Consider the following 19,385-nt stretch of genomic DNA (forward strand, 5'->3'; position numbering starts at 1 on the left):
TATATAATCTTGTCGAAAGATGAACGTCCATAAATGTTGCATTCACTTTTTGCGTCAGATACGGTTACAACCTAAGATTATGACGTCATTCCTTACACTTGTACATCAAAACGCAGTTTTTTTGGGAAAAATCGATCCTATTTTTAAAACTTTTTTTTTAATTACAAAAGGCACTAGATTTAGCAATTTCCTTTAAAATGAGTCATTAAACAGCTCTCTATGATTTTCCAGTCCCTAGCTAGCTGAGGAGGACAAAACGGAAAAAAAGATGCCTTCGATGCAGAATATCGTTGTTCAAGCCACTTTTCTTGTTTTTCAAGCCAGAATATTTTCTTTGTTTTTCAAGCCAAGAGACTGTAACTTTTCTATACAGGAGTTTCGGACAAGGCGGTTCTAATAGTTTACTTTGTGTTTCAATCTGACATTATTTCTAGGAGTTATGGGTTATTTTATTTCTTAGTATGGTACGTGATCGTCGCTGAATAGGTTTCTAGCCATTAAACGGCTTTCTACGATGTTCCAGTGGCCTGCTAGTTGAGGAGAAAAAGATGCTGTATATGCAAATATCGTAGTTCAAGCAAATTTTCTTGTTTTTCAAGCCTACAAATTTTCTTTGTTTTTCAAGCCAAGACACAGTAAGTTTCCTATATAGGAGTTTCGGACATGGCGGCTCTAATAGTGGGCTTTGCTTTTAGATCTGACTCTATTTTTAGGAGTTATGGGTTATTTTATTTCTTAGTATGGGACGTGATCGTCGCTGAATAGGTTGCTAGCTACTGCTGCAACCCTGATTATCTTGTCGAAAGATAAGTGTGTATAAATATTGCATTCACGTATTGCGTCATATATAGTTACAATCTATGATTATGACGTCATTCATCAAGCTTATACATGACAATGCAGTTTTTTGGTGAAATTTGATTCTATTTTATAAACTCTTACTTTTTAAGTACAAAAGGCACTAGATGTAGCAATTTCCTTTAAAATGAACCATTAAACGCTTCTACGATGTTCCAGTGGCCTGCTAGCTGAGGAGAAATAAAAAGATGCTGTATATGCAGATATCGTAGTTCAAGTAAATTTTCTTGTTTTTCAAGCCTATATATTTTCTTTGTTGTTCAAGCCAAGAGACTATAAGTTTTATATATAGTAGTTTCGGACAAGGTGGTTATAATAGTGGACTTAGTGTTTTGATCTGACTTTATTTTTAGGAGATATGGGTTATTTCATTTCTTAGTATGGGATGTGATCGTCTCTTACTAGGTTGCTAGCTACCGCTGCAACGCGGATGTCTATTCTAGTCTGTCTAGTCTTGTCTGTCTAGTCTTGTCTGTCTACTTTGTCTTGTCTAGCCTGTCTAGTTTAGTCTGTCTGGTCTGTCTAGTTTAGTGTGTCTAGCCTATTCCGTCTAGTCTAGTTTGCCTAGTGTTTGTAGTCGAGTCGGTCTAGTCTGTCTTATATAGTCTGTCCAGTCTAGTGTGTCTAGTCTAATCTGTCTTTTCTAGTCTATCTAGTTAGTCGAGTCTAGACTGTCAAAGATAGTCGTCTTTTACTTGATCGTCTCTTACTAGGTTGCAAGCTACTGCTGCAACCCGAATACTATGAAATTGTAAGAGACGTAATTGAAATAGTAAGAGATGACCTGGCTACAACCTACGATTATGACGTCATTGATCAATGTTGTACATGAAAAATGCAGTTTTTCGTAAAAAAAATCGACAATATTTTTAAAATTTTCTTTTTTAATTACAAAATAATTTAGCTAGATCAATTTCCTTTAAAATGAGCCATTAAACAGCTCTCTACGATGTTCCAGTGCAAATCTATCTGAGGAGAAAAAAAAAGCCGTATATGCAGAATGTCGTGGTTTCAGCCACTTTTCTTGATTTTCAAGCTAACATATTTTCCTTGTTTTTCAAGCCAAGAGACGGTAAGTTTGCTATATAGATGTTTCTGACAAGGCGGTTCGAATAGCGTACCTTTTGTTTTGATCTAACTCTATGTTTAGGAGTTATGGGTTTTTGTAGTTTATACTAAGGGACGTGATTGTCTCTTAATAGGTTTCTAGCTACCGCTGCGATCCGGATAAGCAACTTTTCAAAAAATGCTTGTACTATCTTCCCCACTTCTGTCCCCATTTATTATGAACTATATTGATCCATCATGTATTTCTTATATTATCTAGTCGAAAGGTAAACGTATCTAAATACTGCATTCACTTATTATGTCATATATGGTTACAACCTATGATTATGAAGTCATTCATCAAGCTTGTACATGAAAATGCAGTTTTTTTTGAAATTTTATTCTATTTTGAAAACTATTTATTTTTTAATTACAAAAGGCACTAGATGTAGGAATTTCCTTTAAAATAAGCCATTTAACAGCTCTCTGATGTTCCAGTGCCCTGCTAGCTGAGGAGAAAAAGAAAAAAATGAAGCCGCATATGCGAATGTCGTAGTTCAAGCAAATTTTCATGTTTTTAAAGGCTACATATTTTCTTTGTTGTTCAGGCCAAGAGACTGTAAGTTTCCTATATAGGAATTTCGGACAAGGTTCTAATAGTAGACTTTTGTGTTTCGATCTGACACTATTTTAAAGAGTTATGAGTTATTGTATTTCTTAGTATGGACGTGATCGTCTCTTACTAGGTTGCTAGCTATCACTGCAACCCGTATCATTCATCAAGCTTGTACATGAAAGTGCACTTTTTTGTCAAAATTAATTCCATTTTAAAACTTGTTCATTTTTTTTTATTTCATTACAAAAGGCACTAGATGTCGCAATTTCATTTAAAATGAGCCATTAAGCGGCTTTCTATTATTTTCCAGTGCCCAGCTAGCTTAAGAGAAAGAAAAACGAAAAAAAGCTGCTGTCGATGCAGAATATCGTAGTTCAAGCAAATTTCCTTGTTTTTCAAGCCAACATATTTTCTTTGTTGTTCAAGCCAGGAGACTGTAAATTTCCTCTATAGGAGTTTCAAATAATTTCTGAGACCACACTGGCTAATCATGATAAACAAAAAATCGCGAAGAAAGGAAACGAGGACAATTAACAGCCAGTGAAAAAATTGAAAAACTATGCAAATATTTCGGTCAAGACCTCCGCTTGACCGTCCTCAGTGCAGAATAAAACTGATAAAAATGTAAAAACCAAACCTTAAAATAAAAACACCAAACTAAAATTGGACGACCCTTTCCTAGTAACGTTACTTGGAAAGGGTCGTAACGTTACTGTGTTACCCTTTCACCGTTACTAGGAAAGGGTCGTCCAATTTTAGTTTGGTGTTTTTATTTTAAGGTTTGGTTTTTACATTTTTATCAGTTTTATTCTGCACTGAGGACGGTCAAGCGGAGGTCTTGACCGAAATATTTGCATAGTTTTTCAATTTTTTCACTGGCTGTTAATTGTCATCGTTTCCTTTCTTCGCGATTTTTTGTTTATAGGAGTTTCGGACAAGGTTTCAGTTTCAATTTCAATTATCTATATTAAAAAACAAAATACAAAACTTACATAAAATTCCTGCCAGGAAAGCACAAAAAAATATATGCTTGGCTAAGGCAGGACATTAAAATATTAATTGAAAACAAACAGAAACAGCAAATTAACTGAACATATCAAAAAGAAAAAAAGAGGAGAAAAGTAAACCAATAAATAAATCAACTATGGTTTCAACTTTAAAGGTAAAAAAAAGAAGAGAGAAAGCAATAGGGAACGAGAAAAAAAAACGAAAAATAAAAATGGGGAGAAAAAACAAACCTGGAGGAGGACAGCACTAAACACTTTTTCTGTAATGACCATTCGCTGCTCGCTTAAAAGATATGATTGTGTTAATTCCAGATGTCTTATGGGGAGTGAGTTCTAAATAATTAGGGCAAAAAATCTAATTAAAAAAGAAGGTCTTTTTGTGGAGGGCGCTTTTTGGAATATGTCACAAGAATGTTGTGTGTCATTAGTATGCAAATCTTAATTTAATGTAAACAGGTTTTGAAATGGAGATGGAAGGAGGCTATTGAAATACTTGAAACAAAAATTTGCTATCTGTAAATCTTGAGTCTTGGATACATCATATATCTTGGTAAATTTGAAATGAAGACTGATGTCATATGTGTGTTGAACAAGTGATATAATTTGAAGTACCTTATTCTGAATGATTTGAGCTTTTTTATGACAAGAAATGAAGTTGTTTGCCCATATGGAGCAGCCGTAAGACAAATGGGGATGAAAAAATAGAATCATAAATCATTTTCAGGATTTTGTTAGGGAAACGAAATTAAAGACGGCGGATGACTCCAAGGGACCTTGAAAGTTTATTGCCTACTAATTTTGCATATTCTTTCCACGAAAGATTTTCATCAACGACAAATCCTAGATATCTACTGGTTTTTACTCTATTTGTAATATTATTAGCTACTTTTAATTTTAGATCAGTTTGAATTAATGATACTTTAGAAAATAATGAACGATTTGTCTTGGTGTAATTTGATGTTCTAAAGTTTAAATCAGCCCTTGAGACAAATTCAGTAAGAGCTGTTTCGATTTTTGTAGGCAAAGAAGGTAGATTTTCGTTCGCAACAAAAAGAAGTGTATCGTCTGCAAATAGTATTAAGCTGTTGTCAGACAAATAATGCTTTAACTGGGCAATAGAGTTAAGAAAAAGTAGAGTTCCTAGTATTGACCCTTGTGGCACTCCACAGGGTATAAAATTCCACTCAGATGTTAGGTCTACATTATGCAGAACTTAAGCTCTATTACTAAAATACGAATGCAACCATTTAAAGGTACGTTATGTATCCCTATTGATTTGAAAATCTGAAGTAATTTGTCATGATCAATAGTATCAAATGCTTTTTTAATGTCTAACAATAATGCTGCCGGTATTAGGCTTTTATCAAATGCATCGTTCACCCGATCAACCAACTTCAAAATGACAAGATCCGTTGAAAGTCCTTTCCGAAAACCGAACTGCATTTTGCAAAGTATATCCTACTCCTGGAGGTAACTATGTATCCTATTTTAAACCACTTTCTTCTAAATCTTTGGAAAAAAAGGCAGAATGGTTATGGGTCAGTCATTGCTGGGGTATTTTTTTTACTTTCCTTTATGAAGGGGCGATTCATGTGCCATTTTAAGCCTTTCAGGGAAAGTTTTCTTATCAAGTGACAAATTTATTAAATAAGCTAAAATAGGAATGACTATCTTTTTAGTTGCTTTATCTTTTTTTAACGACACATCATCAATTCCACAAGATTGTGATTCCATTTTCGTAATTATTTCATTTATTTCATTTCCATCACATTCCGTAAATAGGAATTCAGAAGTTACATTTCGAGGTGGAAGTTCGGGGACAGGGGGGCTTAATGATCTTTTAACAGCTTCATGGCACAGTTTTAAACCTTCCTCTGAAAAATTCTTGCATAAATTTTCCGCCATTTCTTTCGGATCATTAACGATTTCATCACCAAAACTCATCTTTTTTATTTGCTCCTTTTCTTTTTTATTTGCTCCTTTTCTTTTTTATGGTTCAGTGCTTCATTAATTTTTGTCCAGGTCTTCTTCATATTTCCCTTAATTTGATAAATTCCCTTTCATAATATAATTTTTCAGCATATCTTTTTATTCAGTCGATTTCGGTATTCTTTGAAAATCTGGAGTTTCTGATCCGTAGGGTCTTTTTTGATAATCTTTATACAGATTATTCTTTATTTTTAATGAAGCAAGGATTCCAGTCGCCATCCATTCCTTCCTTGGAATATTTTTTTTCTTTCTTACCTATTTAATTGGACAACACTTATCAAACTCCGTTAGAAATGTACCCAGAAACAAATTATAAGCCTCATTTGCACACTTACTTTTAAAAACTTCCGAAAAGACAACAAAATCAAGGCAGTTTTAATAGTGTACTTTATATTTCGATCTGACACTATTTTTAGGAGTTATGGGCTATTGTATTTCTTAGTATGGGACGTGATCGTCTCTTTCTAGGCTGCAATAATATAATAATAGAAAAATGCAGCTTTTCGTACAAAATTGATTTTGTTTTTAAAATCATTTTTGTTTTGTATTAAAGGTTTTAAAATACATCAATTTCCTTTCAAATGAGCCATAGAACAGCTCTCTATGATTTTCCAGTGCTCCGCCAACTGCAGAGAAAAAAAACGAAAAGAATGCCATTGATTCAGAATATCGTGCTTGGAGCCACTTTTCTTGTTTTTCAAGCCAATGAATTTTCCTCGTAATTCAAGCCAAGAGATAGTTAGTTTCCTACATAGGGTTATTGAACAAGGCGGCTTTTATAATGTACTTTTTTTTTTTATCTGACTCTAGTTTTAGGAGTTATGGGATATTTTATTTATTTACAATTGGACATGATCGTCTCTTACTAGTTTGCTAGCTACCGCTGCAACCCGAGAAAATAGCCATTGCCTTCTAGATGACGTCGAGTTCATACTGGAGTCGTTCGAGTCGATCTCAATTTCTGTTACCCATATTCAGATTCAACTTATACTAAATTTTTCAACCCCTTTAACAATATAAGTTTAGCTAGCTTCCCTAACCTAGGTCGTGTCTAAATCTAAGTTGAATTTAGTTGACAAAACGGAAAAAATAGCTCAAGAAATGAAAGCTATTATAATGTAAGGTAGGGCTCTTTATAATGTAAGGCTCTTTCTCTTTAAATTTCTGAAAATATTTTTTTTTTATTCTGGGCTATTATTGCCAGTAGGCGAAACAACACCAATATATATTTGAGTGATAAGCCAAGGCCTGATAAAAATAGATCAAATAAATAAAAAGAAACGCATGCGGTCAAAAACCAGCACAGTATCCATTGAACAAGATTGGCCAGGCTGTATCCTGGCCGAAGGATGGCCAGGCCGAGATTATTAAGTGCGAGTGTCCAGTGAAGTAATAACAAACTATGAAAAAAGGAAAAAGAGGGGGCTTATTCCTTACTTTGTTAATCCTCTTATGTGCTTGTACGGACTATGTAGTTGAGCCTCATAAGGTCACACACAAGCCATAAAAGCTGCTCTGTCAGGGTCATGCAAAATGGAGTTCTCAAAACGTTATTCGAAGTTGACTAGGTAAACTTAACCTAATTAATCGCTTTTTAGGACAGCAATAAAGGAATCCAATTTTTGGGGCACTGATTTTGTAGTATCTGGTTCAGATTGTGGAAGAATATTCTTTTGGAATAGAAGAACAGGGAACCTTATCAAAGTGTTTGATGCTGACCGACATGTTACCAATTGTGTTCAACCTCATCCCTATGATCCAATTTTAGCCTCTTCTGGTATTGACCATGATGTTAAAATCTGGAGTCCATTATCAGAAGAGCCAACTTTTGATGAAGAAGCAGCTTATAAGGTATGTTCTTTTGTATGTGAAATGAACCAATAGATACATGTACTGGTGTATACCTTGTACATGAATGAGCTAGCCATGGAAAAAAGAATTTTACAAAATAAAAACTGTACGGAGACAGCCAATTTTCTTGTTATTTTCCAAGCTCCATAATATGAATAGAACATAAAAGTTTGTACTGTGAGAAGGGACGTAAGGAGGGGGAGCCTCCCCCCCAATATTTTTTGAATTTCTGGCTACTTATTATTTGAACTATGAGGTAAAATTTGTGTGTTTTTTTATTGTCCCTCCTTCCCCTCCGCTCCTTTCTTTAAAAAAGAAGTTGTCTGGGAACATGCCTTACTTAGTCTTTATAATTCATCTGGCAATTTTTCCAATACGAAACAAAGATAATTTAATCCAGATTCAAAAAATTTTCCCCATTTTGTTATACATTTATTAAAGCTAATCTATTGGATTTTTCTAATCTCGCATTATGGATGGATTGAGAGATACGTCGTAGCTAATATTGATTTTTTTTTTTCATTGGTTCCATAAAAATAATAAAAGATCTGATACATCAGCTGAGGTGAGAACTTCGAATAATTTTTGTTCTTTTTTATAAATTTTGAAAAAGAAATTATCAGCTGCGTTTCTTGTTAAAGATAAAACTTACCAGTACGAAATAATTGACATTTTGCTTCAACTTTTTGCCACTTTATAATTGAAATGTATGTCATTATTTTAGTGATAGGAAGGGGGGGGACCGTGGAAGTGTATTTTTTTTACCGAATATTTCAGAATTTTTCAAGTTTTGCACATTTTCAGCGGAGTTTGGAGAAACAGAAAGAGTGTTTGTAGACCGGATTTGAATGGGTTCCATAGCAACCGATGGCTACTAAACTATACCCAGCATTGACCTTTTCAACCAGCGGTCGGGGAACTTTTTTAATCATTACCCCAAATTATTTTTTTGTAAATTGATATTACCCCGTGGCGAAGAGAAAAAAAAAAAAGCGAAACCGCCTCTTTTTAGCATCTTTCATATTATAGCCCCTCATGATAATTTTGAAAAGAAAACACTCACTAAAAATTAAATTAATACGTCATTTATTCAATTTATCAATGTAATACCTTGGGCTAGTAATACATAACAGTAATAATAGTAATATAAGTAATATATATATATATATATATATATATATATATATATATATATATATATATATATATATATATATATATATAACAAATTGAAACCTGTTGGAGTACAATTGAGGGTTGATATTTTGTGGTACTACACCGAATTATAATAATAATAACGGTGGTACAGACAAAAATTAGAATTGAAAAATTAGAAAAAAAAGAATAATTGAAAACATTCTTGCTTCACGTTTTGGAGAAATGATTTTTGTTTTATGTTCGATACAATTGCTTCCAAATTGGGAATTTTTTATTTAAAAGTTGTATGAAAACAGTCCTCGGCGTTTAATCGATTTCTGTTCTTCGTTTTTATGTTCATTAGAGCGGAAAAGCCATTTTCACACAAATATGTTGTTCCAAATGGCAGCAATTTTTTAACCACCTCTTCATGTACAATTTTGAAAGCCTTTGCAGCTTTTGACATCCAAAAAGAGGACAGGCTTTGCTTACTCTCAAACTGAATACATGCTTTTGTATTAGAAGGAAGTTCAAGAATTGCTTCTGCCAAACCTGAAGGTTCTTCTGGCAATCAAAGCAATGGTATCATGTAGCAATTTTACATTTAAAGGATCTACAATCCAATTGACAGCACGAGTATCAAGATCTTGAAAGTATTTTGAAAACTGCTTTCTGAGTTCGATAAGATGTCTTACTATTGTATCCTTGATGTCAGCAAAAGTATTATTTTCGCAATCTTTTAAAAAAAAGCTAACCTTGAAAAAGAAGCTATCTTGTTCTGTTCTGCCTTCTGTGTCTAATAACGCGGCTTTAATCCAAACGCTGACAGTACTTCTCTCGCTGAAATGATATTAATATTCTTTCTTTGTAATTCTTTGTTTAATATATTTATACTCTCAAAAATGTCCGCTAAATATGCGAAATATGTAACCCAGGAAGAGCTATTAAGCTTTTCAGCGATAATATTTTATTGATCAACCATAAAAATTTCGACTTCAGTTTTGAGAGCCCATATTCGATTTAGTACATTTCCGCGAGAAAGCCACCTTACTTTAAAGTAGGTCTGTATATTCAGCTTCAACATCCTGACATAATTCACGAAATAGCCGCGTATTTAGTGTATGTCCCTTGATAAAATTTACAATCTTAATAATTAAAATACTTGAATTGAATTTTCAAATATCGGCTAACCTTTATCGATATATTGACGATTAATGATAAAATAATGGTCTTGTGAGCAGATAACTAGAAAAATTGACTCTGACTCGTCAATGTATTTGTATCTTGACGCCATGGCATGGACTGAGCAGGTAGCCGGGGCTGTGCTTTGGTGCGCAAAGATTTAACTCGAGAACACTGTAGTGGGGGGGGGGGAGTGAAATGGCGTGGCCTGCATATTTCGTTAAATTGTTTAAGTTGAAAAAAATACTAATAGGTTAATAAAATAGCAAAATTAAAATAAATACTTTTTACTCATAAAAGTTTCATTTTTACCCCCAAAAATTTCATTTTTACCCCAACTGGGGTAATTTACCCCGGTTCCCCGACCGCTGCTTTAAACCGATGTTAGTTTCAGGTATTTTTGGAATAAATTCGATATTTAATAATTTTTATTACCTCATAATGAACTGTTTGAAATTGAATATTATAGCAGATTGGATAACTCATTATTTTAAGCTTGATTAAGGAATTTAAGAGATGTTTTCTGCCACCTTAATGTTATTTTCTTGGATAGATAACATGAGTATCTACACAAGAACCCAAAAGGACAAAAAGAGGTATTATTTTGGCTGACAGATATTTTGACTTACAATATACCAACATTGAAGAAAAATATATTACTGTGAAATGTACAAATGACAATTTTTAAAGGTTGTTCTATTTAAACAAAGTTGCCAACTAACGAGCCTTTGAAAATTTGCAAATTCTCTCCAAAAAGTGATCTTAACAAAAATTGCATGTTAAATTTCATATATTAGAGAAACCTATCGTGGGTTTTTCAAGCACCTATGTACAAAAATGTGGAATTTGTTGTATATATATATATATATATATATATATATATATATATATATATATATATATATATATATATATATATATATATATATATATATATATATATATATATATATATATATATTATGTATATATATTTATATATACCGAGAAGAAGGATCACGGATGCATGTTTAATTGTTTCTTTGTTGTTGTTTTTTCTAACGATGACTAGTCTGAACTGATAGTCATGAAAAATCGGGAGACGGCTCATTCGAACTGAAATTAAAAGTTATAGTGCTCATTTTAAGTAACAAAAAACGTTGTGCTACAGGAAAGTGGTGTTTTCTACCATTTGAACATTCACTAATTCTTCATAAACAATATTGCCATTTATTTGATATTGCTCGTTCCCAATAGTGAAGTTTTCCTCTCACTATACTTTTTTGAACAAAGAAGAGTTTACCGAAAATTTCTCCTCCCTCCTTAATTGCCCAAAATTGTTTCTCCAAAAACAGTTTCCTATATATTTTAAGGCACTTTTGAAAATGGTACTTTTTCAGAGAACAGGAAGCAAATTTGTTTAATTCCACCTATTCTATACCAGGGGGGGGGGAGCAAGGATTTGTACTAAATACTTTCTATACACATTTAACCATAAATGAATTTATTATAGAAATCTGGCAGTTTACAGCCTTTCCTTGTGGCCTATGAACTTTTGATATAAGAATCAATCTAGCATTGAAAAGAGTACTCTGATAGGGGCGGCGGGCCCCCCCCCCCTCGGGATGCCCCTGTAAGTAAGAAGGGTAAAAAAAAATCCTTTTCCCTGTCTCTCCCTCTTCTGGAGGAGATACTAAGGAACACAAATTTCCATTTCACAAATTTCCAACGACGGTAGTGTCACTCAGTGGAACAATAAGAAGCAAAAATAAGCAGATATTTCGACAAGAACCTCCGCTAAGTCGTCCTCAGTGCTAAGAAAAAATAAAAACAAAAAAAATCTTACCTTTTGAGTATGCTTCACAAGAGACAAATACACACTTTTTTAAATGGTTTCTAGTTTTCAACTGCTTTGCTATTTTGTCTTTGTCTTTTTAGGTTTTATTTCCATGTGCTATTTCACCTTTCAACCATGATGCTGATTAACGGATATCTAACAAATATATTGAGCAGTTTTCTTTTTCAGTCATTGAAAAATTATTCTTTTTTCTCACTTCTGTTCCTTCCTGCTCTTGTTTTTTTTTCCAATTCAGTTCCTTTTTGTTCAAAATGCCGCTCATTTAATTCTGATTTATATGTATTTTATGAATTTTAATACTATTTAATTTCTAAGCAGATAATAGAGACGAACGCCTTGATGTTGGAAGAAACACGGGATACCCTAACTGTACCTGCTCACTTCATGATCCGAATGCTGTCAACATTACGGGGAATCAGAACTGGTAAATTATTCCAGTTAATTTATTTTTCGTAGTGTCGTTGCTTGACTCTGTCTCTAGTTAAGTCCATAAGTTCAACAATGTTGAACTCAGTTTCAGTACAGAATCTGATAACTGCTGATCCGTGTAAAGAAGATCGTCCAAACCTCTTCTCTACTAGGTTCGGTAGTTACCGTGTAGTAACCTAACTGTAACATAAAATTGGGATAATCCTTACTAAAGGATTTTTTAGGATTGGGGGGGGGGGGTTGAAGAAAAATCCTTAAAAAAACGCATAAAAAATATGTTTATATGAATTTTTTTTACGTTTTTACAAGTTGGACAAACATTCCGGGGAAGGGAAGGGGGGGGTGGGTCAAACCCGTATAGACTATAGGGGATACTCATTTTATTATCATACTCATCTGGGTTGCAGCGGTAGCTAGCAACCTAGTAAGAGACGATCACGCCCCGTGGTAAAAAATGAAATGTATATACAAATATAGATCATACAAACTATAGAAATAGTGAGTTCATGATCCAAAGACTGTCAACATTATGGGGAATCAAAACCGGTAAATAATTCCAGTTAATTTGTTTTCGCATTGGTGTTGGTTGATTCAGTCTCGGATCAAGTCCAAGATTTTTAATAATGTTGAACTCAGTTTAAATACAGGATCTGATAACTACCGCTTGTTACCGTGTAGTAATCTAACTGTAATATCAAAGAGGGAACATGAGAGGTCCTTTAGGTCTATACCAAAAGTAAATTAACCCCATAAACTCCCATCGTCTGGGGGAATATATTTCAACTACGTGTGCTTGATTTTGCTGAGGTGGTGACGATTTCCCTCTTACTGGAGAAACAGTAGTTATTAATACGAAATGGTAGTTTTTTAATATAGAATTACTGGGAAAAAAAGGTTGGAATTTAGATTATAGAGTGGGAGTTTGAGGGGGCTGTATCCTTCATTATAGTTGGGAAAATTCCAGTAAAATGAATTTTGTTTAATAATATATTGAAAGTCGAAACTCCAGTATTTTGTACTGCAAATAACATAGTACGACCTAATCAATGCTTAGAATTTGAGTCGTCTGTCAGAGGTGAGAAATGATTGCCTATTCAAATCGGTTGCTTTGGGCCAACTAGGATCGCATGCTCAAAATCAAAACATGCTTTGTTAGTACAAGATGCATATAGTAGGTGAGTAAAATATTATGTTTCATTGCTAATACCACGATTATAGAGATAGAAAAAAAAATTAGAGGCTAGATTCTGTAAAATTTCGTCGCTAAGCAATTGTCACGCAGAAATCTCAGTCGTACATTCAAGAGTTTTGCGAAACCAATGGAAAATTGTTATAATTATCTTTCCATAGACTATGCAAAACAAAACTAGCAGTAGGCTAAACCCTTGAGGTTGCGGCCATCTTTAAAAGGGTTTTAATGTTAGCTGCGTCAATATTTGTGTTAACTACGAAACTTTTCAGAGCCTTGCCCATACTGTTTTTTCTATTTGTATGATAACACAGTCGTCTATTTAATGTGTTTTTCTTCCTCTTAATCTGTGAAGCAATAAAGAAAAAACACGGGCCTTGTTGATTCTGCTTAATGCTATTATAAACCAATTTGATATGATTGAGTTTAAGGCTTTCCAGGACATCACAAATGGAGATGGAAGACCTATTTTTGCTCGTCTGAGTTTCGTAAAGATTTTAGTTGTGTTGTTACTTTTTCAAAAATCATGTGCCCTGATTTTTTATACTACTTGCGAGCTATGATGATGAGACTCGTACATATGAACAGTATATGGTCGAGTGTATTGGTTGAATGGAAAATGGAAAACATTGAATAAATTCCATAGAGATCAGCGACATTGTCAAATGGTTAAGCTCGACAGTTTTGAGCACGAGAATCTTGCGAATACGGTGTGGATAGCGTTGCACATTGGTCGCTCTGGACTGGCCCCCTTGCTCCAGCACACTTACTCTGCGGTTAAGACCAAATTCTCTTCTGGACTTTTACAAGTGCCCGTATTTACTAAGTTGAAAAAATTCCTTATTGCCTTTAAAAATTACTTAAACGCCGACGTGTTATTATCGTTACATAGTCATCAATCAAATTGTTATGTGTTAAACACATTCTTGTGTTAAACACATTCTTGTGTTAAACACATTCTTGTCCCAATTGTGTTGCTGGTTCTGTGACTTTGTTTTTAGATGGATCAGTTTCTGCTGGAGCTGTTGCCATTGCAAAGGCTTTTTAACCTGACGGTAGTTCTATACTTAAAGTGAATTTCCTATTCTTTTTTTCTTTTTTTGTGTTTCTTGTTGTACAATTAAGTGGATGTCAACTCTTATGTTTACTATAAAGCCAGAAACCTCATTCAAGACACTAATCGTTCAGGGGCTATCATTTTACTCCGTATAGAATCACTATATTCTTTAGAGTGTACGGTTTACTTTTTCTCATCTACATGGTGAGCTCCCTCAGCCTCTTAGCGCTCCGCCATCTTTCATTTCTGATAAAATAATTATCGTGTTCGTAATATAAATCACATCCAGACTCCTTTAATTCCCTTCGTAAGATCCGATTTCAATACTATAACGGCGAGTAATATAATATTAAATAAAATGCCTGCATCAGCTGGAAGGCATCACTCGTTTAGCTTATTCAAATAAATGCTTTTTTCTTTTTTGTGTGTTGGATTGATTGGAGCCTATTTAATCTATTTCGTGGACCTCGTTCTTTTATTCAATTATGTTCTTTTTGTGAGTGATATTTTAATCTTTTTCTTTTCTTTTTGATCCAACGATTAAATAACTCGTATGCCTTCCCCCTACTTCACAGGCCTAGGAGCCTTTGGGGGCGTTAGTACCATATATTCATTGTATGTTTAATTAATTATGGATATATGTTACTTTAGAAGATACAGGATAAGTTTTGTCATTTATTATAAAATTTTGTAAAATCAATGTTTTTATTATGTTTTTAATTTTACAATAATCGCTTACTTGTATTTCACTAGATTTGTTACGGGGTCCACCCTGAGCTCTAGAAAGCCGCGGAGTGTATTTTGTTTTCACCCTTTACTTCTTCACTATCGTCTATCGATTTCAGTGTTGCAATAATCTTTTATTTTTCTTCCTTCCCTTTTCTATTGTCTAAAGCATACGTAGTATATTTTATTTTGTACCCTGTATTCTTCACTGTCTTTTAGCTATTTCGCTCTTGTAATTGCCTTCTTTTAATACTTCTTCCTCTGTTCTGTCGGCCACAACCAACGTAGGACATTCTATTTTCTACCCTACATTCTTCACCATCGCTTACCTATTTCGCTAATGCAATTGTCTTCTTTTTCTTGTTTTAGTACTTCTTTCTCTGTTCTGTATTCTTCAGTATCTTTTACTGATTCTGCTCTTGCAGTTCTCTTCTTTTCATCTTTCTCCCTCCTTTATCATCTTGCTTTTTTTATTGTCTCAATATTTTACTTTGCATTTGAGGCTTTTCCATCACACGGATATGTTAATGTTATTTTGTTGACCAATTTTACTTTTCTTCCAGGATCATCCCCAGCTGCATCCAATAATGAAGAGGGATAAATAAATTATTTATTTCAATCAAGTTTTAGTTTCTTCCTTTTTTCTCTGTTTTATGGCTGTTCTCACATTTGATCGTTCCTGCTCTTCTTCTGTCTTTCTTGGTTTTAATTGCGTGAATTGTAGCTTTGTTCGATAATATTAGAATTTTGATTGTTGAAAGCTAATTTTTCTTATTTTGCAATACTCTTTAACTAGTAGGCAATTGTACTTATCATAGCTTCGTTTTTTTTTTTTTTTTTTTTTGTTTTTTTTTTTGAATTCAAGTTATCAAGTATTTTGCAGTAGGTTGCATAGGTTGGATCAAGACATGGCTAATTGTAGACTGAGAAAAGCCAAGACAGATAGTCCAAGTAATTGAGAGGCTAATGTTTAAATGGCTGGGGCACGGGTGCACCAAAAAGCAGAATTGTTTCTCTCAGATCAGTTTTTTGTATCCGTCGAAATGCTAATGGTAATTATAGAAAAATAGATTTAATAGGAATGCTGAAAATTGTATTTGAATTAGTATTTTATGTTTAGTTTATCAGATAGGAGGATAGCTTTTCAAATATAAAATTCCAAAGATGAAGTTCCTTAATATATATTTTAAATGTTCTTAAACGAAAGATTTTCCATTTGCTTCGTCTTTTTTAAAAGTTTTTATTAAAATTAAACACTTTTTAATAAAAAAAAGAAAATTTTCCTGGGTCCAAAACCAGGCTTTCACCCATGCACAGCATAAAATACTTTAATGATTCTCCGCATCGCAGTCAGTAAAATTGCAAAATCGCGAGAAAAAAAATCAGCAAACAGAACCAACTTTCACAGAATTTGTTTACTCAGGCAGGAAGGATGGGGTACATAGATAGAGAGTAGGCCTCATGATGAATAAGGAAGCTGCTAAGTCTTGTTTAGGCTGGGAAGGTATTAATAATAGGATACTAATTGCTCATTTTATGGCTAAAAAGTTCAGGGTATCAGTTTTAGTAGTTTATGCCCGTGTAGAACCGACTGACGGAGATACTAGTGACTCAGAATAATTTTTCTTACAGTTCCAGGAACAAATAGACAGGGTTGCAGGTAGAAATATGGTGTTTTTACTGGGAGATTTTAATGCCCAGGTTGGTAGAAATAGGGATAGATGGTATTCTAGCCTAGGTAAATTTGGTGTAGGAAAAGAAAACAGTAATGGAAACAGACTTCTGCAATTTTGTAGGTATAACAATCTAGTAATAACCAATACGGTGTTTGGTCATAAAATGGTTCACAAGTTAGCATGGCATTCACGTAATGGTAAGACCGCAAATCTTAATGATAATGGTACACTAAACTGAATATTGGCATGATCAATACGAGATATTAGAGTGCTTAGGAGTGTCGTTGTTGATGTTAAAAGTAAAGATCACCATCTAGTTGTGTCAAGGGTTAATTTAAAGCTGAAATATCGGAACAGTAACTACCTCCCGGGAAGTTATGATGTTGGTAGACTGGATGAGAATTTGAGAGAAACTTTCCAGGAACAGTTGAATACTAACTTTGAGAGTTTAAAACTTGATAATGTGGAACATGATTATAATAACTGTACAAAAATATTTTGTGAAGTTGCTAAAGGTGTCCTAAGGAAGTAAGCTAGAACTGCAGCTAAGAATAATAGGGAAAAAGCTTTATTTTTAATAGAAATGAGAAAGGACTTGTACAAGAATTATCTGAGTGATAGATCATATGGAAACAAAAGGAATGTAAAGAAAGGGGAGAAAACATTAAAATATGAACTAAGGAGGTGTGAAGTGGAGGCCATGGATAAAATTGCCGAAGATCTGGAAGATGCCGCTAGACGGCATAATAGTAAAATATTGTACTGGCACGTTAACAAATTGAGAGGGAGTAGTCAATCCGGACTTGGCCCAGTTAAAGATAGGAATGGGGTCACAATTAGCGATAAGGAAAAAACTAAAGAGAAATGTGCCGAACATTTTGAGAATCTGCTTAACCGTGATAGAGTTGCAGGAAAATATATAGAGGAAAATGAAAAAGTTTGTGATACCTTGGATGTGAAGGAAGATTTGTTTTGTGAGGAAAAATTAGCAGCAGTACTAAAAGGATTCAAAGAATAATAAAACTCCAGGTGCTGATAGGGTGGTAAAGTAGTTTCTTAGATACGGTGTCTCCTGAGCCTAAAAATAAGTTACTGAATATTATTAATTATTTTTTAAAAATCGGGAATACCTAACGACTGTAGGAAAATCTTAGTTAAACCACCCTATAAGAAAGGTGATAAAAGTGAGTGTGGTAATTATCGAGGCATTAGTCTGGTCTCTGCAGGTAGTAAACTACTTAGTAATATGATTATTTTTAGAATGAGAGATGCCGTAGACAAAGTTTTAAGAGAAGAGTGGTTCGGTTTTGGAAAAGGCAGAGAATGTGTCGACCAAATTTTCACTCTTAGGCTAATAATTGAGAAGTGCCTGAGTTTTCAAACACCTTTGGTCCTCAGTTTTATCGATTATGCGAAAGCGTTAAATTCTGTTGGTAAAAGAGCTTTAGTAAAGGTTTTATCCTTGTATGGTATACCAGACAAATACATTAAATTGATGATTGCAATTTACGAGAATAAAACTGCTGCCGTTAAGGTAGGAAATGAGGCTAGCAGCTGGTTTTGTATTAAATCAGGAGTTAAGCAGGGTTGTGTTCTATCCCCGTTTATATATATCATTTTGATAGACTTTGTCTTAAGGAGCACAGGAAAGACAAGGGGAGACCATGTAATCAAATGGGGAGGAAAAAGTTTCCTGGACTTGGATTATGTTGATGATTAAGCGTCCTAGATTAAAGTGTTACCAAAACAAATAAAGTTTTAGAGGTTTTGCGCGTTCAGGGTGCAAGAATCGGTTTCAAAATTAATGTTAAGGAGACTAAGTCGCCAAGGCTATAAGGAATAAGTGAAGATGAAAAGATGATGTTGAGTAATGAAAAGATTGATGAGGTGAGCAGCTTCACTTACCTTGGTAGTATTATTAGTAAAGATGGTGGGAGCAGTGAAAATGTTAAAAATAGAATAGCCAAGGCTCAAGGTGCTTTTTCACAGTTAAAAAAAGTATGGAAGAATAGGAAGATAAGTGTGCAAACCAAGATTAGAATATTAGAAGCTACAGTGATGACAGAGGTCAAATATGGGTCTGAAGCATGGACGCTCCGAAAAGCGGATGAAGATTTGCTAGATGTTTTCCAGAGAAATTGCGGTTGTTTTGTGGTTTTGTGGTTTCAAATTTTGTGGTTTTCAAAAGAATGAGAGTAACATTTATTTCCTACTTTTTTTCTTGCTATTTATTTGTAAAAAATCCTCCCCCACTGGATTGGTCAAAATGGCCCTTAGAAATAATCGAAAAAGAATAGCTAGAAAATTTCCTATGTTATGATTTTGACCGTCCGATCCTTACCCATAGTTTTTTCTTTCAGAATTGTTATCCACTTTTGTTCTTTAAAAAATTGTATGTGGTTTATCGAAAACCGGCAAATTTATTTGTTATCCTTCTTGTACATAAGATGGTAAAGTGAATTTGAAATCCAAAGAATAGAAAATGTTATCTGCCATCTAGCGGCCAGATTTCGGTACTAAATGTGAAATTCAATGTGTTTGTTTTCATTTGAATTTTGGCAAAAATTCTCATGATATTTCTCTGCACAAAAATTCACACGATTTGATGTACTTTCCTGTTTGGTCCATTCTTTTCAAAATAATTTATGAACCTGAACACGGGACATGTTTAATGGGTGAATTTTCATAGAAAATAATGAGGTCTATTGCATTTTCCTTTGCATTATACTATGATATATTGAAAGTATTATTGCCTTTTGAAAGTCAGAGCTACCAGAAATCAGC

The 19,385-nt window shown here is 33.8% G+C and overlaps 1 protein-coding gene across 4 annotated transcripts in view; it reads left to right on the forward strand.

Moving 5' to 3' along the window:
* Positions 1 to 15,698, forward strand: part of LOC148955677 (DDB1- and CUL4-associated factor 6-like) — a 102,458-nt gene extending 86,760 nt beyond the window's left edge. For 2 of the 4 annotated variants that reach the window (XM_089103396.1, XM_089103410.1), the window contains exons 10-12: positions 7,116 to 7,368; positions 11,840 to 11,948; positions 15,489 to 15,698. In XM_089103396.1, the coding sequence (XP_088959522.1) occupies positions 7,116 to 7,368; positions 11,840 to 11,948; positions 15,489 to 15,526 (400 nt within the window). In that variant the 3' untranslated portion in view covers positions 15,527 to 15,698. Of the gene's footprint in view, positions 1 to 7,115; positions 7,369 to 11,839; positions 11,949 to 15,488 lie in introns of those variants that run through there. The other 2 variants (XM_089103403.1, XM_089103416.1) reach the window with 2 other exon arrangements.
* Positions 15,699 to 19,385: the final 3,687 nt, after the last annotated feature.

Source organism: Artemia sp. Qi Xiang Cuo, chromosome 2, assembly GCF_049724085.1.
Source record: "Artemia sp. Qi Xiang Cuo chromosome 2, ASM4972408v1, whole genome shotgun sequence".
In the NCBI taxonomy this organism is placed as follows: domain Eukaryota; kingdom Metazoa; phylum Arthropoda; class Branchiopoda; order Anostraca; family Artemiidae; genus Artemia; species Artemia sp. Qi Xiang Cuo.